Source organism: Atractosteus spatula, chromosome 12, assembly GCF_055471065.1.
Source record: "Atractosteus spatula isolate fAtrSpa1 chromosome 12, fAtrSpa1.hap1, whole genome shotgun sequence".
Classification (NCBI taxonomy): Eukaryota; Metazoa; Chordata; class Actinopteri; order Semionotiformes; family Lepisosteidae; genus Atractosteus; species Atractosteus spatula.
The window spans coordinates 3,589,489-3,607,615 of NC_142717.1; the positions used below are offsets into that span (position 1 = coordinate 3,589,489).

Sequence of the window (18,127 nt, forward strand, 5' to 3'; positions counted from 1 at the left end):
GATGGTGTGGATTTTACTATTTTTATTTATAATAAATATTGCTGCGTTCAGACACCTCTAACTAGGAAAATCGCACTGTAAAAAAGTCACTTGCTTTTAGTCACAGTATTTACTAAACTGTTAACAGTTAGTGCTCTACTAGCATTACATATAAAATAGTCTGCTTAGTATTTCTGGAAAAATACCCCAAGCTTTATCTCAATGGGAATGCATATACTGCCTGATTTGTTACCAATTAGTATATATTTTTCTTGTTTTCTACATCTAAGTACAGTATTTTCTCAAAACTACAAGATGCAAACAAAACATTTGCAATTCAGATACAAAGAATGACTATCAAGAAGAAGCCAGCATTTACTAGCCAGATTTCAGTGTAGTGTGGTTAAATTCTTTTGTGTTTACATATGTTTATACATTGAAAGGCAAGAAAAATACAATCAACAAGTACTGTAATGTGTTGTGTTTTTAATGCCTTGCAATACAGTATATACAAATGTATGTACATGTTTATTATATATTACATATTAAGTATTATATGTTCAGCAGATTATTACTAGAAGAGGAAGAGGAGGTTTAAAAGGCATCAAGGGCAGCAGCTGTTTTTCATCCTAAATACTAATCTTCAAAAGACAGAGAAACTGTACTGGAATGCAAAAGCACCCTGAAGAGTGGAAAGCAAGAGATTCAGCACAGAACAAGTGGGATATGGAAATCTTTTTTTGTTGTTGTTGGCTAGTACTAGAGGCTACTAAATGAAACGCCATCTACACAAGATGGTAGGATTTGGTACAAATTATATTTGTAGTCTATTCTAACATCAGCAGACATACTGATTTATCTTAATGCTCTACATAGAAAAACACCATATACCTGTACTTTCATCTAATGAATAAATGGGGAAATTAAAAAATCAATTTGTAATCACATCCTCGCTATGTGGAAAACACCTGAATTGATACGCGTTTCAAATAATACAGTAGGAGTAAAAGTAAAAAAAAAATCAAAAACATAAGCAATTCTGTATGCAAACACAGATATTTAGCCTTTTTTCCCTACTTATTATAACAGCCTGTACACCTGTCATCAAACTAAGTTAACTGAGAGCGTCTCAGTTACAAAGTCATAGTATCATGTATGACACACATCTATTTCTGCTCAAACAACTGTGTGGTATGTGCGTCACTGCAGTGTGAAAACTTCACTATCAATGTAACTTGTTGCTGTGTTTAATCCAAGATTATTTAAAAAGAGATAACATTTAAAAAATACTTGAATTGGGCCAGGAGAAGGGATATTACCAAGACAATGAATGGGTTACGTTGCCAATAATGTTATTACAGAGTCCTGATACCAGTATTTACAAGATTCAAGCAAACCTTTTTGTTGTTTGGTTATTTCACTTGGGGAAAAAAAACCCACAACAGAAATAATATTCAGAGGTTGCATTTGAAATGGATCCACTCTCCAAAATGCGTTTGGAAGTGTGAAACATTCCCAGAGACTTGCTCGACTGCTGGTCGAGGAATGAGGAATGAGAAGCCAGTGAGAGTCCAACTCCTCAGCCATCCTCTGGCACAGTCCGACTGTCCTCTCCAGTCTTCTCTGTGGGATCTGGAAAGCAGACACAGTGCCAAAGTGTTATTCACCGCAATGAGGCACATTATATTAGGCAGAATTAATGCAGGTTTCCTAGACATCGACAATTTCTTTTACTACCTTCACACTGTTTCATGTGTTCCTTGCATACAGGCTAATATATTAAATAAAAAGGTGAATATAAAGAAAAAATATTTAACTCCTGTTAAGAATTTGTACAGCATAGTTCAGAGATAATAATGCCTATTCACTTGTTTAGAGTTCAGATTAATTTAAAATTAAATTGAATTTCAGTATGTAATTCATGTAGTCTGGCCTTTGGCTTTTACAGTAATACCAAAGATAATCTCCTGTGATCCTTCTACCAGGTTCACATTTCAACAGATCATTAGAACATGCTAGAAACACAATAACAAAACCCAAGAGGCATATACACCCTGATGTCTTTTTTTTTCTATCAACATCTATATTCTTGACTGACTGTATAAATCTCTTCCTATTGACTGTCTATACAGCCCTCCTTATCCACGTAACCCAGTCTCGATTGTGAATCAGCTTTAAGTGGCCCAACACTGGTGCACAGACCAGTATACTTTGTATACTGTCAGGCTGCTTCTATAAGCACTATCAATTTAAGCAATCAATCAGAAATAATAGTTGAAACCATACATTTCTTGTACATTAATGATGTGTAACACGATTCTTTGTGTTAATTTGTTTAAGGGGGAGACCTAACTAAGAAAACACCTGTGTGTGCACAATTTACTTGTTTTCATCTGTAGAGATTACAGGACTATTGTAAAAAAAATCCACACTGACAAAGAGAACTATGGTTTAAAAACTAAGCACAAAATAAGGTATCACGTGTCGTCCAAGAGCTATTGTGTTGACTGGAGCCTAGATACTTCACCTAAATTAACCTTCTTAGATGTAATCTTTGATTTATTAGTTCATGTTGTTGGACAGACCTTAAGTGATTCACTGCCATGTGTGGGAATGTCTCTATGACGACCGTAGTGTGGATTGCCCAGTTCCAAGTAATTTATGGCATTCTTCATCTTCCTTCAATGCCTCTTAATTAAAGGGGATAAAGTCACCACATAACTGCAATTATTAATATCATTGGAGTACGTGAATCAGGTGTTGGACACTCCTTCGTTACTCTAAGTGTCAATCGTAAGCCATTAGTTTATATGCTTTTTAGTGTATTCTACGGTAGGTCTCAGCATAGTAGAAATCTACATGTTTCCAACAAGATACTTGACTTAGAAGGTCTAAACTGAGGCTTTTTCACGCTTAAACCACGAAGCCGTGGTAAAAGGATGATCTAAAGGGTGATCGCTGGTACACAGTAAGGCTGAAAAGCCAGTGAAGTGTCTCCCCACAGATGCTTAACTTCTTGGCAGATTTATGTCTGGCAGTTCTGATTGCTCTGCCTCCCTGTCTAGCATGCTTTCATTGTTCCTGCTAATTTATATTGGGGCAACAGACTGCTGCATCACAATTAGCTCCTTCTTTTCTTCCTGCCTGACTAATCCTCCTAACTGATAAGGTAAGAAGAGGGCCGTCTGCAGAGCAAGCTTTTCCATATGAATAGGAGGGCAATGTCTTGAAGACTGCTGTCTCCGTGACTGAAGACTGCATGTAGTGTGAGAGGCAGAGCTGGAGAATGAGAGGCGTGCGGGAAGAAACTCAGCCTGAAAGGAAAATCTCGCACGTCTCAATGAAAAAGTACAAGGATCACATAGGATCCATGAAGATTCCAACGGTAATTTTATCCCCACTGAACCACTCTAAATTGACACTAACTAAACTATGCAAAATGCTGAGCTACCATCATTCTCAATTCTTCCTCACACCTATCATTATATTTCCATTTCTTGTGCTACATCAATTGACTTTTTTTTGACCACGAGAGATGCTGGCAAACGTGGCAAAAGCAAAGACTTTGTTACATAATGAAACCTGGGAGCCAGACCACATGGAAGCATGGAATTATATTCCTTGAATTCATTTTCTCAGAACCTTTTTGGTGGGAATGGACAACGAAGTATACACAGATCTAAATTCATAACCCTTACTGTCAGGCAGAGACAACGGGCATTTAAAACCAGCACGCCGTCTGTCGTTGCAGATAGCACAGGACATGGATTTTTTCAATGTAGGCAGGATTAACGCTACACAAAGTAGGCATCTGAGGAAAGTTCAGCAAGCTGTTCTTAAACGTGTTCATTTGTCAGCAGGTATTGAGGGGGCAAGAAAACTCGTTTTAACACCAGCTGAAGGTCTGGCATGCACAGGATTGACCATACCATTCTGGGAAACGTGTCCTGTTGTAAGGGGCTACATACTGCTGTAGTTATCAGGTGAAATTCAGAAGTCTATGAAAATCGTCACATCGATGAATCAATGCTTTCAAACGCACTGTTAGAAGAATCTCAACCACAAAATGAAGTCAATTTCTAGGGTGAACAGAAAAGCAATGTGAAGTTTAACTTAATCAGAAAAGACAGACCTTATATTCAAGTGCAGAAAAAAAATGTTTTTCAGAATGAAACTGAGACTTCCATTCAACATATGGTTCCAAAGTCATGGAAAATTAAGCCAACTTTATTTAAAAAAAACACTGATAATCACAGTAAGGCTATTAATCATTCCAAACATGAATGGGTTATAGTTCAGAAAAATAACTTAGTTGTTGAACCACTGGAAATCTGTAAGACCTGTTTGGTAAGATGTGCCACAATGACAGCAAATTCACCTCAGTTATAACAACAAACATTTGTGAACTCAATTATTTTGATTTTCTATTGTCTTTTTTTTTTTTTAGATGATCAAGAAATAATCTCTCACCCACAGTCTGCAAACTGGAACACCAACCTAGAACTATATTTCAATGGGAATAATGAAATAAAACCATGGGGAGTTTATTTTCAACCATTAGTGTGTAAAATATTATGTAAAATACAAAAGGGCATGTCACTCAAAATTGAACATTAAGAATTTTTCAATGTTGGACTCCTTTCTATTATAAACTAATACGAGGAGTAAAAGTAGTCGGGTAGAGATTAAAAAGAAAACAGAATGTTGTGCTTTGTTGTGAAGAAGATCAATGCTATGAACATAGCAACAACCAAAACAGAACCATACGAGAATTGTACGTTTAGGATAATGTTCATATTGTCTTTTCAAAGATCTTCTGCAGTGCTTTTGATTGTCTACAAGAGAATGAAATCTGTTTAAGCTCACGATAACTGCAGTCAAAATATAAACAAATACACAAAACGCCACCATAGTCATTTGTGTAGCTGAGATGAGGGCAGTTTTATGTTCATTCCCCATGCAGTTGAAATATTACCATTAAACTACTCTCTTAAGTGTCATTAAAATGGTTGCTGGTTGTTAGCATGCATACTGAACAAAGTCTAAAACTCCTAAACACAGAAAAGTTTGATGATCATATCTGCAATTTTATAATAAAGGTTCTTTATGCTTTGATTTTAGTCAGTATTTTGCTTCTACTTGCATTCAAACCTTGCAAGTAGAAGAGGCATACAAGGGGACAAAGACACAATTCCAAACTCAAGCTTGCTCTTTGCATTTTATATAAAGTCCTTTCCGCCGACATCAGATAACATGTGCCTATCGTGTGTGATTCCTGTCTTTCACCTCAGCTCACCCGAACAACCTGGTGTAGAGAGAAAGAGTGCAGGTCTCTGTATGAAAGGATCAACCAGGCCGTGGCCCTCAGATATAAACCTGTCGCCAGAGAAAGGTACCGTAAAAGAACAGATGCTTAAAAAAAGAAAGCGCTTACTTCCAAAAGAACGGAAGAAGTATGCAAGTCAGAGGCACGGCTCCCTTTTCTGGAGGTCTAGACCTGTAATTGGCTTCTGCGCCCGTTCTGACCATACCCTGAAGTTTTACAAATCGGGACAATGCGCTGAGCAATAAAGAGGTCTACCCCTCAACTGGATAACAGGGGCATAAACAGAAGACGGCTGTGTAAACATTTGCTTAAATCCCCGAAAGCCACTGAGTGTAAGCCCAGTCACTCGTGTAAGATCAAGCAAATTAAATCAAAAATAGGGTTTGCGGTCCCAACCACAGCTACCCACAGCTAATACTCCCATAAATACTAAAGCTCCTGAGGGCTCCGCATCCCCGCCTGCTGTTTCTTTCCTGTCTTGTGTCTCGAACGCTGTCGAAAGCGATCCAGCAGCTCAAAGCCCTGGGGCTGGGGCTCTGTATCTTTCCCATCTCCAGCTCACATCTAGCTTCTCAACTTCAACGTTTTTTTTGTGTGCATGAAAATGTATTGTTTAGAAAATGAGATAAGGGTGTGTTTCTAATGCTTTTCTATGGATTGGGGGTATGGCTGATCACTACTGTATAACACTCCACTATTTCTAAGATACAGTTAGCCAAAACAAAGCAGCTTATTCAATGATGACAACAATATTCCTAATTGTTGTAAGGATAAAAATATGAGTAAGAATTTGTCCCCAAGTTCAGAGGTTGCATATTCTGGTGATATCATTCTCCTTAGCCGGAAGTCTGCACGGTGTTCCTATTTCATGACAGGTTTTGAATTCTGCACTTGCATTTGGTTTCTCTAATCGAATACAGTAGTGCAGCAGATTCAGATCTGTCCACCAAATCCCATTACTTGATAAGGGGGAAATTGGGTATTCACAGTACACAATACACAGCTCACAAATAAGGTTGAGGATAAATAGAAAGGTCACTTAAAACTTAATACTCCAGATACAGCCTGTGTTTGTAAGATAAGAAATGTATTAGTTTTATATAACAGCTTCTAGGACCTTGACAAACTCATTACAGGAAACGGTAAACTGCTCTGAGAAGTGTGTGAACTGAGGAAAAAGAAAAATAGAAAGCAGGCTGTCACCTTCAGTGGCTACTAGAGTTGGAATACATTTCAAATATCTAATGGGCATAATGTAACATTTAACACAGTGTGATGAACAGCTCGTTTTTAAAAGGCTCTGATGCAAGACCTCAGAGCCAGCCCTGCTTTTTCTTTGGCACAAATTTCCATGGTTTGATCGTATTAAATGAAAACAAAGTTGATTTCAAGATGAGATATCACCAATGGGACGTGGCTATTTCTGCAAAAACATATAAGCACATGAAAAACAATGGTTTTAATAATAAAAAGCAATTGATTAGATAGATAGATGATAGATAGATACTTTATTGATCCCGTGAGGGAAATTGCAGAAAATGATCAATACAATGATCAATAAAATGATCAATACAGCTTCTTTGGACAGTACGGAGGCCTTACAACAATACTACTACTAAATGAATCATCAAAATAACAAGCTTTTGAAAATGTGTTGCAAAACATATTTCAAAGTATTGTACAGCAAATGTGAAGAATACAAACAAAATAACCAGATATAAACAAATAAGTGCACATCGTACAATATACAACACATTACTTATAGGAATACAGGTTTAAATAAGCCATGAGACAGGATTGGAAAAAGTTAAGAGTATTCCATAGTCTAGGTGTATAGGAGGCTGACGGCTCTATCACTTAAGAATTTATAATCTTGTAGAGGGGACAAACAAGAAACCAGAGCCTCAGTGTTTAGCTGCAAATCATTTTGTTGAATCCAAGAAACCTCATCAACTATACTATATGCATGTCTTAGCTTAAGTGAAAAATGTTTGTTATTTGAAGACAACTCTTCATAAGGCCTGTCAAAAGAAACATAATTCTGTTCATTTTTGTGGAAATAAGAAGAGTAAATAAATGATCGTGCTTTTTAATCAGTTAAGCCTCATTTGCGGTTTATGAAAAGAAAGATGAATACAACAACTGAGTAATAACTCATTAGGTTTAGTACATATAAATCTGTAGACAAAAAGAAATTCTCTCAGGCCCAATTAAGGACAAAATATATGTCTGTGCATGCGCTTGAAAACAGCAAAACTTCTGTCAAACATAAATTTTATATGACTAATGGAAGCATTCCCTTTTTCTCTGCATTTGTTTACAGTTCCAGTTACAGCAGTGGTGATGGTGCATGCTGTTCTGTTTGCAAAGCAAGAGACAACAAGCCCCAATACAGTATAATTAAGAAAGAAACGCTTCAAAGACTAACTAACACATGCCCCCTGGCCCACAGCCCCCTGACTGCAGCCACATTCTCTGGTCGCGATGATGATGTGGATTATCCCTGCAGACTCAGCTGGGGTTCTGTGGCCAGTGGATGGCAGGACAATTCTTACCAATAAGAGCACCAAAAAACTGTCACCATGACTCTGAAAATATGAGCATCTGTGGGATGGAATAAAAACAAAACCTCTGGCATCCCTTTTCCACTGGATAATGATCTGGCCAGTACATAATGTCCGTTTTTTTTAACGGAAATCCTAACCTAGACTGTCACAACTGACGTTAGTTATGACAAATGTGCAACACTTCCACAAAGATATGATTTTTGTTAAACACTGCAAGTAGCCTAAGTATTACCAATATTTATTTTTGTAGTAAAAAAATTGAAGATCTTTTCTAGAATATCAAAGGTAAAAGTGAAATAGAGCTTTTCATTTTCACAGTTTTATGGCTGCTGGTTCATCCAGGAGTAGACAAAGTAGTACAATTTCCAATTTATATTTGACTAGAATCTAGTCTCTGTAAGAAGAAAATATATGTACATTAAAAACTCAGAATCTGTAGATGTTTTTCTTGTTAATTACTAACTTGTATTAAGCTCAGTCCTCTAATTCAGTGCAAGAATGTTTTACACGGTGCACATGTTATGTAGCCACAAATATATGTACATGTTGTACGGAAGTCCTTCAAGATTTCTTTTAGCACAGAAATGCCACAGAAAGAGCAGTGTATATCAGAGGGAGAACAGAGAGTGGCCCCTGATAACGTACTGTCACACTTCCAACAACATGGATTATATCTGAGTGCCTACCTATACAGGCAAACTCTGGTGACAGCCAGCGTCGTCCTCCAGTTTAGAACTTAAATAAATTAAAGAAAATAACAAAAAGAATCTAAAATAGCTGACAAAAAAGAAATGCTTAAAGTTTGCGATGCATAGAAAATAAATTAGAAAATAAATCTAGATATCTGCCCTGTATCAGATTTCATTTTACTCGAGATATCATCATCCAGGTGCGCAATTCGTTCCCGTAAGAACACTTTCTGACTTTTGCGGAAAACGAAAAAAGGAGTGGATAAACAGAAAAAAAAGCCCCCGGCAACAAACAAATGTGTCTGGAATGGACGTTTTCTATATGTCAGTTCTGCGGAAATGTACACATTTCAGCCTCAGCTAGAAAGGGTGTGACCTGGGTGTGATCCTTACCGCAGTTACGAGGGATATTTTTTGGTGTCTACGCCCTGGTACAAAATGTGTCTTCCCCACAGTCTGCTTCATATTACAGATTACTGCGCGGTAATGCGCAGTCTGCATTTTAACAACGTGTGGCTGTGGGACATCTGGGGGAGGTAATTACTTCAGTCAGGCTTGTACATACATACACAGAGAAGACATTTTTGCATCAGAGTCTCGAACCTCTTTTATTGCGGTTAACCAGGCAATCTGTTTGAAAAGCTGAAGACATCTCACAACATTGCTCAACGCTTGAGGAATTTCTGTCATCTGCACTGGTCGGACTGGTCTAGGCATATGACCAGTTTCACACAAAGTTAAAAAAAAAAGATCGATATTTTTTTACGCAAATGCCTATGTTAGTGTCTCTGCTTAACAGTCTCGTACGTTTTCATTCATTCTGTGTGAACTTGTTAAAAAAAACAGAAGACAGAATTCAGAAGAATTTAGAAAGGCCCTGGGTATCACAATATATAACTTTTGTTTGGCTAGCGTTAAAATCTCTGATTAAAATGATTCAGTTTTTTATTATATTTAACAAATGCTATGAACAGAAAAGAAAAAAAGTAAAAGAAACTCTGCTCTGAAGCTTTCAAAATACGTTTCTCTCCCATCAGGCTTTAAAGGGAAGTTAAAGCAAGGGTGTGATTAACATTAGAAACAGAAGTACTTGTTTTACTAAACTCACAATTTGGATTCTATAGAATTACGTAGAGTTGACTCAAAGTTCTCAACCAATACTGTAGAACCTGCACTGAGGGAAGCTGTTATTTTGCCTCAATGAATTGAGGATATCAGCATCTGTAACCAGTTCAGAATAACCCACCCAGTGCCACCCATCCACATCTAACCTGCTGCAGCTTCCAGGATTAACATCCTAACAGGATTAAAATAACATGGATATAATGTTTAAGAGAGGTGATCAAGGAGAAATGATTCCAGGAACTAGGTAACCACCTTGTAAATTTTAACTGGGGTTTATGAAATCTTATAAATTCCCTTTCCTACTACACAAAAAAACTGATCAAGATTTCTGTACAGGAAAGTCTAGTATGAACTATGTAGAAGCTTCTGAGCTTCAATAATTGAGACATTTTTGTTACTGGGACCATTCTACTGGTGTACCCTATGAAATTAATAAAGAGTGATTATTTTTTTTGTATTCATCTCTGATAGCCGCAAAAGTCAAAGGAATGTAAGTAATAGGGCCCCTGCTTTTCATGTCTAAATCCTGTGCCAAAACCAGAACAGTCAGCAGTACCAAAGTTCTGTCAGCAGTTAGTTAAGATATATCCTTCCTTGCCATTTTGTACAGTACTCTGGAAGGGCCAATTAGTCAATCTATCAGTCAGGACTGATAAAATACTCCAAGCTGGAGATTCCTTCTGCCATTAGTTGGACAGATGAACTACATGATGAAACTCACCTCATCTTTTGACAGGGTAATATTTCCTGGGGCCTCCTTGTCTGCGCATGGCCATTTAGTGATACTTACAGCACTCTCCATTGTTCTCACGACCGGTACTGGTGTGCATTGTCTTTGGTGATCATCACAACAGAAATGTTCCCTAGATAACCCCTTTTTCATTCTAATTGTTTGACTGAATTATTGGTCACAATGAAACGGTAATGTTAACACTAAATGAGAGAATAAACCTGGACTTATCTAAGATAAATGGCTTTAGGGCAAGTGTGCATTAGTGGGGAAAAAGCTGGAACTTCAGACAGACACTCGGTTCATTTACATTTTCTTTCCCGGAAAAGATGCATGATGTTATACCACTTCCATAAAAGCCAGAAAGTAATTCGACACAGTTGAACGCAGATTCCTTGAAATCAGCCTCCAAATTAAAAATAACTTAAAAGTTTGAAGAAATCTTGTATTGTCACACGACTACCTAACTAAAAATAATACTTTTACGTTGGCTGGATCCCGTGATTCCTTGGCAACTAGTCCAGCCGACGTTGTGTCCAGCCTCCCTACCTTCTATAACTTCGGCAATAATTTTGGTGTTTTTTAACTATCCACCAACTACAACTGATGCATTACAGAAAGCATGGCTGCTATTTTGGAAAGCAAGAAACTACTACATCCAAATGATAAAATGCATTTATACAATAGTCCGGCCTAACAACAACAACGCACAACTTCTTTTCTTTTCACTGAAAAGAACAAGTAGCAGAACATTGGCTTTAAGTGTTATTCACACGACCGGGGTCAGAGAGTGTGCAAAGAACTGCATGGGCAGTGCTCATCTCAGATCGCCTGTTTCTCCGCTCTGGACAGCTACAGTAGGCACAAACCAGACGAGCATTCAAAGAGTGCCGACAGCAGGCAGGCGCAGCACAGGCAACGCTTTTGCACGGCTTAGTGCTGGTCTTCCTACATATTTACACACTGCTTCGATGGGTTGTTTGTTTATATGTACGTACTGTATTTACTGACATATCAGTCCATTTACTATCCAAACTGCCCCTGATGGCAGCATTAGTAGCCGGGGGGCTGTTTCCATGCTGGCCTGTCTTGTGAATGTAAACAGTGGGATGTCTAGCCCCAGGGGCTCTTGCAGGCATATGAAAGCCTTGTGTGTGGGTGGTGCCGCTGAATTGCTTCTCCTCCATAATTGATAGTTTTGCCACGCTTTGCTCCTACACAAAGTTCACGTCTCTTTTGTTTTTCTCAGAATCTTTCGATTTCTCTCTTTTGTTGCTCATCTGCTACCCTTTATTGTACTCATCAAATTGCGCAAAGCATATTTTCAAAACTTGAATTAGAAGCCTATACAGGCAGGGAGTCAGACATTTTGCTAAAAGACTGTGCCCAGTGCCAGAATTCCTATTAGAAAACAATCACCACTGACTAAGACACATCACAGGTTTGCTTTTTACATTACATCAAAAAATAAAATAAACCCAGCATGTCTTTCTGGCGTCATGCATAAAAGGTAGTTCAGTGATCTGAGTCATTAGATCCTTGTTTAATAGGACTTCCAGCCAGTAGGATCTTGTGAAATGCAACAAAGAATTCCTGAAACGAACACACTACCGCTGAGTGTGGCTCTGCACATTAACTGTTCTAAAGATCCCTTCGCCAGAAGTCTTGTAAAAGCCAAGAATGTACAGTTCAAAGGATATATCACCCCTTCCCCAGCAGGTACTATATAACAATGTTACTGGCCTCAATTGGCCTTTTAAATTATTCACCTCCAGAAAAAGTGGTTCCTTGAGGTTACTCCTAATACTAAGGCTAATTAACAATAATAGGGCAAATTGTACAGCCTATTCATTAAAGTCTACATCAATTCAGACAAGGAATAATTACTTAAAAGATGTAAATTACCTTAAACACTAAGAAACTTTTACTATCACTGTTAAAATTTACATTTCCTCAGTATGTGTAACATTCTACATTTTCTTGATCAATGTTTTCCTCTTACTTGTTTGACCAAGCCAGGAGTCAGACTTATGATATAATCAGGCTTGTGCTGGATGTCATTCCACAGGGCTGCAAAGATGCTCAGTTTTACAAAAACAAATTGTCCAGTACTGTGCTTCACATTGTAAAACAGTAAACAATAATACAGGTATTGAATTTAAAATCTATGGAGTAATCTTATACATTAGTCATTGTGCTACGTTTTGAATATAAACATCTTTTAAAACCTTAAATAAACATAAAAGCTACAAATATGAAGAAGACATGCATCCTACATAGATTGTTAGGTAGTTAGTAGGATAACTGCACCAATAAAATAGCTCTACTGTTATTATGTTTAATAGTGATTAGTTTGAGTATCATTTGTTCAGCTTTCTCAGCTCTTGACAGCAGTTCTCAGCTAGTTGTACTGCGCATACAATTTTGCAAATCCACACTGACTCTTCAGCTGTACCTGGTCAGATGAACAGTAAAAGTAAACTCACAGCTCCACAGAGTCACATCACAATAGTCTTTGAAGTAGGTAGAATTTAGCACAGACTCCATTACAAATTGACAGAATAGACAGCTTTTTATACCACATAAAAACCAACTCAGAAGAACAACACCCCCCCCCCCACCACTCAATGTCAGATCTTGTTTCCAAATCTGAAGGTTTTGCCAGGAGCGCAAGGAAGCAGATACAAATGTGACCAGCACATGCGCCTGACTTTTCAGATGGATTGCTGACTTCTATCTCCTAAAAACGATCAGCTATTTCACAGGAATGGCATGTTTCGTGACCTTATTACTACACCTTTAATTCAAACACCCATTCTACTAGTCAAGAGGTCTTGCATATTCAAAACCTCATGATTGTTTAAGTAAACTGTTCACTAATGACTGAATTTAGAAACAATACTTGGAATACTATGCTATGGATTCAGGAGTACCTTGACTTAGCATTCTATTGATTAGGTTTATAAAACCCATACATACCACATAGCTATTTTGATTTTGGAGTATTCATTTCTTTTGCTAATGATTCATATACACTCACAGATGCGTAACGTACGTAACAGAGTTCAGCGTGCAAGAACCTTCTGCTGGACAGGAGGTGACCCCAGCCCCTTCAATCCTAGACAGTGTGGCCGAGTCTGTCGCTGCCCCCGGAGGGAGACTGTGCGCTCCGAGACCCGGAATGAACTTGATCAAACCCTGGAACAGAACAGAGCTCCAGCCATCACACGCAGCACTACACAGAAACTCACACACATTTATTTTTTCAACCCTGACCATAAACAAGATTAATGGAGATTTATAACATCTGGATGAACTATCTCATAATCAATGAAAAAAAATATGCAAGTAAATCTGAATAAATTACTTTGTGAACAGTTCATTTATTTTCATTCCTAAATGAAAATATTTCATTCCTGTCCTCATTTAAAAAGTTGCCATATTGCCAGTTTTGCTCAGGACTTTCTGTATTATTCACTGTGCAGCTCATGAATAATTTTCTTAATAACAGCTTATGCCTGAGTGAACTTATCCTGACATGTTGATTTAAAAGAGTCTTAAATTAAATTATGTACTACCTGGGAAAATCTTAATTTAATAAGTTAAGAAATAGTGCAGTCTTTTTTACATATACTGTATGAACTAAGCACACTACTCAGAATATCACTTCAAAATGTCATGTATCCATAATTTGTCATTTACTTTGAAAATCAGTGCTTTATTCAAGACCAATAACGTAGCGAGTGAGGGATAGATTCTGTGCTATCCCGTTCATAAGTCTGCAGTGTTCCAGACAGCTAGACACAGTTAAAAATCTGAATGAGCTAAAGCAACTGGAATCATATTTTTGTTATATAAACAAAAAGACAAAATGCCACATTCACAGGAAAGTAATGCTAAAATGTATGGAAGAAAACACTTTTTTGTAATACATCCAAACAGAAATAGATCCTTTCCAATGGTAATTACTCTTAAAGCAATTAATGTATGAATATTTCCCATATATAAGATATTATACATAAATATCTCCACAGTATCAATGTACTCTGTACAAGTGGAGACTGGTGATGTGCGTTTAGTAAAATTCTAAGACATCTTACAAATAAGAAAAGATCATTTAGTCCATGCATCTCCCTTGGCTGACTTAACTGCAACCAGAACAGACTGTTGTGCCACAGGAATATGGGTTTTAAAATCTCACAAGATATAAAGTGGTTTGGACCAGGGTGGTACTATTATGTACCAAATGCTAACAAACTAAAACATATACAGTATATTAATGTTGTTTATTTCATGTATTACCTGAAGACATTTTACTTTTCACAGTAATTTATTATTTAGATGTTTGTTGATAGGATAAACATGATTTTTAGGTACCCTGTACATCCCCACCATGTATTTATTGAAATGCATGTTCATAAAATGTACATAATAGCTTACCTGAGGTTACAGACATGTGGAACTTTTGCTGTATTCTGTGTTTGCATAATAATAATAAATAATAAATACACAATGCTCTCATCTGAAAGATCTGCTTCTGTTATTCCGTATGGAAAAAATTAAAACCAATTATGTGTTGTGGTTTGGCACCACTGATCTGACTTTGCCAAAGTATTCCACATATAGCGTTTCAGAACAGTTCCACTACTGAACATTTGAACTCTGTTCACAATGCCCAGCATTGACTGCTGAATGTCTCGCAGCTGGCTTGAACTCAGTTTACTGTGACACTAGATATTGGAAAGGTAGCAAGGCTACTGCCTAAATACAACCCAGCCTCTAATGCAGATGATTATTAATAAATGGTGGCAACTTAATTAACAGCAGATTGAAACTTGTTACTTATACAGGAGAATTGGACTGTTCTTTGAATAACCTACAGTTTGCTGGTTAATACATAATACGATACGATTAAATCAATTTTGCCTTAAACTATATGCATAACCATCATGCTGCTTTTGAATCATTTTCCACGTTAGTCTCTCATTTTTATGGCTCAGTTGTGCTTATTTGGGATGTTAATTTACACTCCTCAGAAACTCAGGACTGCACTTGGAGTTTGGCAATAAAATTCCAAATCAGTGCCCCACGGAAAGGAAACTAAACCAGTCTTTTCTGGGCTGAGATGAACAGAAAACCAAAGCAGAGAAGCCAAAGAAAACAATAGAAAAATGACTTCTCTAAAGTTGACTTGTATTATAACTGCTGTTAAAGAAATCATTATAAATGAAATAATAAAAACTATAGAATACAGACCGTAAAACACGCTGCTCAGAAAAATATAGAAGAGAAGATCATACATTCCTAAGGCCTGTACTATTGAAATTAAGGATACTAAAGGAGCTCTGTTTACAAATATTTAGACATGCCTTGGGTACATAATTACACTATTATTCACAAACATAATACAAAATAAATCCACAAGGACAATACGAAAGAAATAAACGTTTGTGAAGATGACCAAATATGAACTAATAGTCTAATATGAACTGTAAATGGTTCCTTAATCCCATACAGCTCAGTTTCGCAATACACTGTACCAAATACATAGAAAAAAAAAACATTTCTCATATTTGTGGGATGCACACTCCAGCTAAGGATAGGATATAAAGGAAAGTGTGGGGGGGAAAAAACAAACCTAAGAATTGTTATTTTTTTAGCTCTTCACATTTAAATGAAACCAGTCAGCTGAGGGTGTTTTTTCGTCTGGTCTCCTTTCTGTCTCAGCTTGCTTAAAAAATATCTCACCAAACCAGCACTTGGAGCCGGTTGAAAAGTGCTCATAAAATTGTATTACGATGATGATGATCATCGCTGCCGTCGACTGCAGCTCTTCAAGCTGCTGCTTTTTGTGCTTGCGTCCTGTGTCAAGTCTGAGGGTCTATAGAAACACAAGTCCCCTCAGTGGAACAATCTCCAACACACTCCCTTCATGCGTCCTCAACGACAGACATCTGCTTCACTGCAGACTCCCGTCTCGTATCTATTGTAAAAGGTGCCATCAAAGTCAAGGAGCTGTCTCTAATCTTTCTCAATCAAGGAAGATCTTAAGGTCTGCTTTGCTTTACCACACATACTTTGACTGTGGATATCAATCAGACTTCTAGCAAACACACGCAGACTCCAGCCTATAGCAGACAGTGCCCTTCCCGAGACTCGTGTGGATTACTCCTCATTTCAGTCAAACAGCTCTTCCGTTGAAAGATGCACATTCTACTTTCATGCTTCATTTATAAACAGAGCTGAATAAACCACCAGTCTTTTTAAGTTTGTCGTTGCCCTTTTTGAAGATGCGGTTAAAATGTATAACCCATGAAATGCACCTGTATTTTCATATTTTCTTCTGGCACGACTGGGAAAAAAAAAATAATTTGGAAAATGAACACCGGTATCTGTCATGTACACTGCATACAACATCATCGGAATTAATTCTATAGCATAACGGGGAGTGATAAAGAATTTCGCGAGATTCAATCCTGTTACATCTGGTGTATTTTATGGTGTTTAAATAAGTTTTAAACATAAATGATTATGGCTACTGGCAAAAACCAGTGTAGGAATAAGTAATAGGTTTATTCCATTCTGAAAAGAGAAGAAAGAAAACACACCGTTTCTGCTGTGGAGCCCTCTTCGGGTGTGAGGGTGTTGCTCACACCTGAAGAAGGCTCCATGGTCGAACGTTGTGTTTTCTTTCTTCTCTTTTCAACATGGATAAAACCTTTACTTGTTCCTTTGCAGCCTACACATGCTGACGCAGCTCCCCACCTGAACCACTAAAAAACAGTGTAGTCTAGTACTGGATTCCTTTTTACTATAGGAAAGATATAAATTGATTGGAATTGCTAACTTGCAGACATTAAGTATGTAGCCAAATGTGATCCATTTAGAAGACACAGCCCCTTGCATGTTACTTATCGGCACATGTTGCAGGTCTGAACCTAATGTTGCTTTCATTTTTTGGTATAACCTTTTACAATTTAAAGCAGGTGTCTTCTTTAATATTTCTTGTTATAAGGTATGTCAGAAGGTATGTTGTTATGTCAGAACTTCCTGCTGCCGTTAACACTCTTATATTCCATAATCTGGAACGATGCATTATTAATCATTATAATTCATTACATTTTTTACCAAAAGAAAGAAAAAGAGTGCAAATACAGCATTAGCTCCTATTCATTCCAACTGAGTAAACGTGATGGTTTACTCCTTTAATGTCCTAATCTGGCAGCACAAAGCCATAAATCACGCTAAGCTGAAAAAGAGTAAACAGTCAAAGGAAAAATAAAAATTAAAACTCAGTTAAAACAACACAAAAGCAACAATAAGACTCCTGACAGTATGACTGTTTTTATGTACTTTTTAAATTCAGACTCACATTTCAAAGCTATAGCCTAGTTTGCCATATGGAGTGTCATATGTTACAAATTTAAATCTTTGTTGTGGATGTCTGCATTCCAGTTGTTCTGAGAGAAGTCTTGCACACTCACAACTGGCCTTCAAACTTTTTTTTCTCACATCAGGGCTTCAGCCTCCATCGGGATACTTTATTTTGAAACTCAAAGAAGTCTGAATGGGAACGCATTACAAGAAACTTGTTTGTTTTGCATTCCGATCCTTCCCTGCTTTCTTTTCATTTCATATCACACACCCACATGGAAATCTCTTCCATTCCACGTGTCTTTTCTTGCCTGCTACGCGCGGTGGTCTCATAACT

The 18,127-nt window shown here is 37.4% G+C and overlaps 1 protein-coding gene across 1 annotated transcript in view; it reads right to left on the bottom strand.

Annotated features, from left to right (window-relative positions):
* Positions 1-450: 450 nt before the first annotated feature.
* The window catches only part of bbs9 (Bardet-Biedl syndrome 9), a 150,928-nt gene continuing 133,251 nt past the window's right edge, over positions 451-18,127 (bottom strand). Inside the window, exon 21 of the mRNA XM_088929628.1 lies at positions 451-1,611. Within this exon, the coding sequence (XP_088785754.1) occupies positions 1,559-1,611 (53 nt within the window). The 3' untranslated portion in view covers positions 451-1,558. The remainder of the gene's footprint in view (positions 1,612-18,127) is intronic.